This window comes from Anneissia japonica, unplaced genomic scaffold (genome assembly GCF_011630105.1).
Source record: "Anneissia japonica isolate Jap-2015-1 unplaced genomic scaffold, ASM1163010v1 scaffold9668_len1562885_cov226, whole genome shotgun sequence".
Classification (NCBI taxonomy): Eukaryota; Metazoa; Echinodermata; class Crinoidea; order Comatulida; family Comatulidae; genus Anneissia; species Anneissia japonica.
In genome coordinates this window covers 751,334-752,955 of record NW_022711326.1, presented here as the reverse complement: position 1 = coordinate 752,955, position 1,622 = coordinate 751,334, and the positions used below count along the sequence as shown (strand labels likewise).

At 40.9% G+C, this 1,622-nt stretch overlaps 1 protein-coding gene across 1 annotated transcript in view; it reads right to left on the bottom strand.

The window, feature by feature from the left end:
- LOC117107426 (ADP-dependent glucokinase-like) overlaps positions 1 to 890 on the bottom strand; it is a 10,414-nt gene extending 9,524 nt beyond the window's left edge. Inside the window, exon 1 of the mRNA XM_033249110.1 lies at positions 484 to 890. Within this exon, the coding sequence (XP_033105001.1) occupies positions 484 to 821 (338 nt within the window). The 5' untranslated portion in view covers positions 822 to 890. The remainder of the gene's footprint in view (positions 1 to 483) is intronic.
- Positions 891 to 1,622: the final 732 nt, after the last annotated feature.

Genomic DNA, 1,622 nt, shown 5'->3' with positions numbered 1-1,622 from the left:
AGATGTGGATAAGAGACAGGTTTACCATCTAGAAAAAAGTTGTGCATTGTGCTTGGTATGGTACTCTGTGGAAAATCAGGAGGCCTACTGTACAGTCAGTGGCATATCTAAGGGGTGCGGTGGGGGTGTACTCCACTCCACAAATCACTTGCACCCCAGGCACCCCCACCCCCCCAAAAAATCAGTCAAGTTGTTAAAAAGCACCTAAAATCACCTTATTTTGCAAGTTAGTACCCCCTCAATTAATCGAGCACCCCACTTCAGCTTTGCCAAAACCCCCCTCCCCCCACATCAAGACTCCTAGATTACACCACTGTGATACCATGGAGGAATTACATGGTGATGGTGATATTGTAGTCATTGATTGGCACAGTACTACTGTAACACAGGTTACTGCAGCTTCTTGTTGTGGAGCTGCCCACCAAGCAAGATTAATAGTATATGAACAGGTGAGGACTCAAAATAAATGTACATGTGACTCACTCTGCCGCTGCTCCATACTGAAAGAAATAAGCAAACGTCTGAGCTAGGCCTTCCTTGGAAGATATGTAGCTGTGGTGGTTGGTCTCTGTAGGGGGTTCTATCCCCGAGCGCTTCAATAACTCTATACCGTCTTGGAAAGCGTCTGTGCATGAGCCTAGGCCTAACGCTACCTTCGTCTTTGGTGTAATCTGGAATTTCTTCTCTACTTTTAGAAGGCTTTTCAGAACATTGTCCAAGTGTTCTTTTAGTTGCTCATCTAGGTTACATTTATAGAAATAGGCAACAATAATTGCCAAAATGGATAATATACTACCGATAGTGTAGGTTTTGCTAGCCATGGCTGCCTTGACACGTCGCTTCTCGAGCGCCGCCGCCGACTTCAGCCGTTCGTTCGCGAAGCTGGATTGAACTGGTCCGAGAGGTTTTGTTTATAAAATTAGCCTGTAATGCAACAAATAATAGATGATCAAAAAACTTTTGTAGAGTTATATGTATGATGCTTTGTTCCTTATGGATTAAAGGGACAGTCATACTTTTTATTCCTAGTTCTGTACCTTATTCACACTGGTGTTAGACAGATATCAAAGTTTAGTTTTGTGTGATCATTATTTGGAATACCTTGGGACGAAGCTTATCGTAGATATCATTCAAATATCATGAATCTTATTTTCAAAACCTCGGAGTTTGACAGTTCAGCAGGGGCGGATCCAGGATTTGAAAGAGGGGGGTTCAAAACGTTTCCAAAAATACCAAAAATGAAAGGGGTCCGGGGGTCCTCCCCTTGGAAAATTTCCCCCTTGTACATAGGTGTAGATCCCAATTTGACATGGGGGATGGTCCATTGTATCATCCCCCAATATTTTGAATATGTTTGGATAAATGGAGCTTTACACACTTCAAAAGACAATAATAAATAAATAAAAGAAATAATTTGCAATGTCTTATGCGCTTATAAAGATGAAAATTAGCATTATATATGTATTAATGTTGGTAACAAAATTATTTTATCTGGTAGGCCTACCAATCTAAGCTCTTCTTTCCTTAGATGTTAGATGTGCTTGCAAAAGCAAGCCATATTTTCACACTGAAGGGTGTGTACGACATCTCAGTAATTTTATGTCAATTCCAAGAATTTTCAA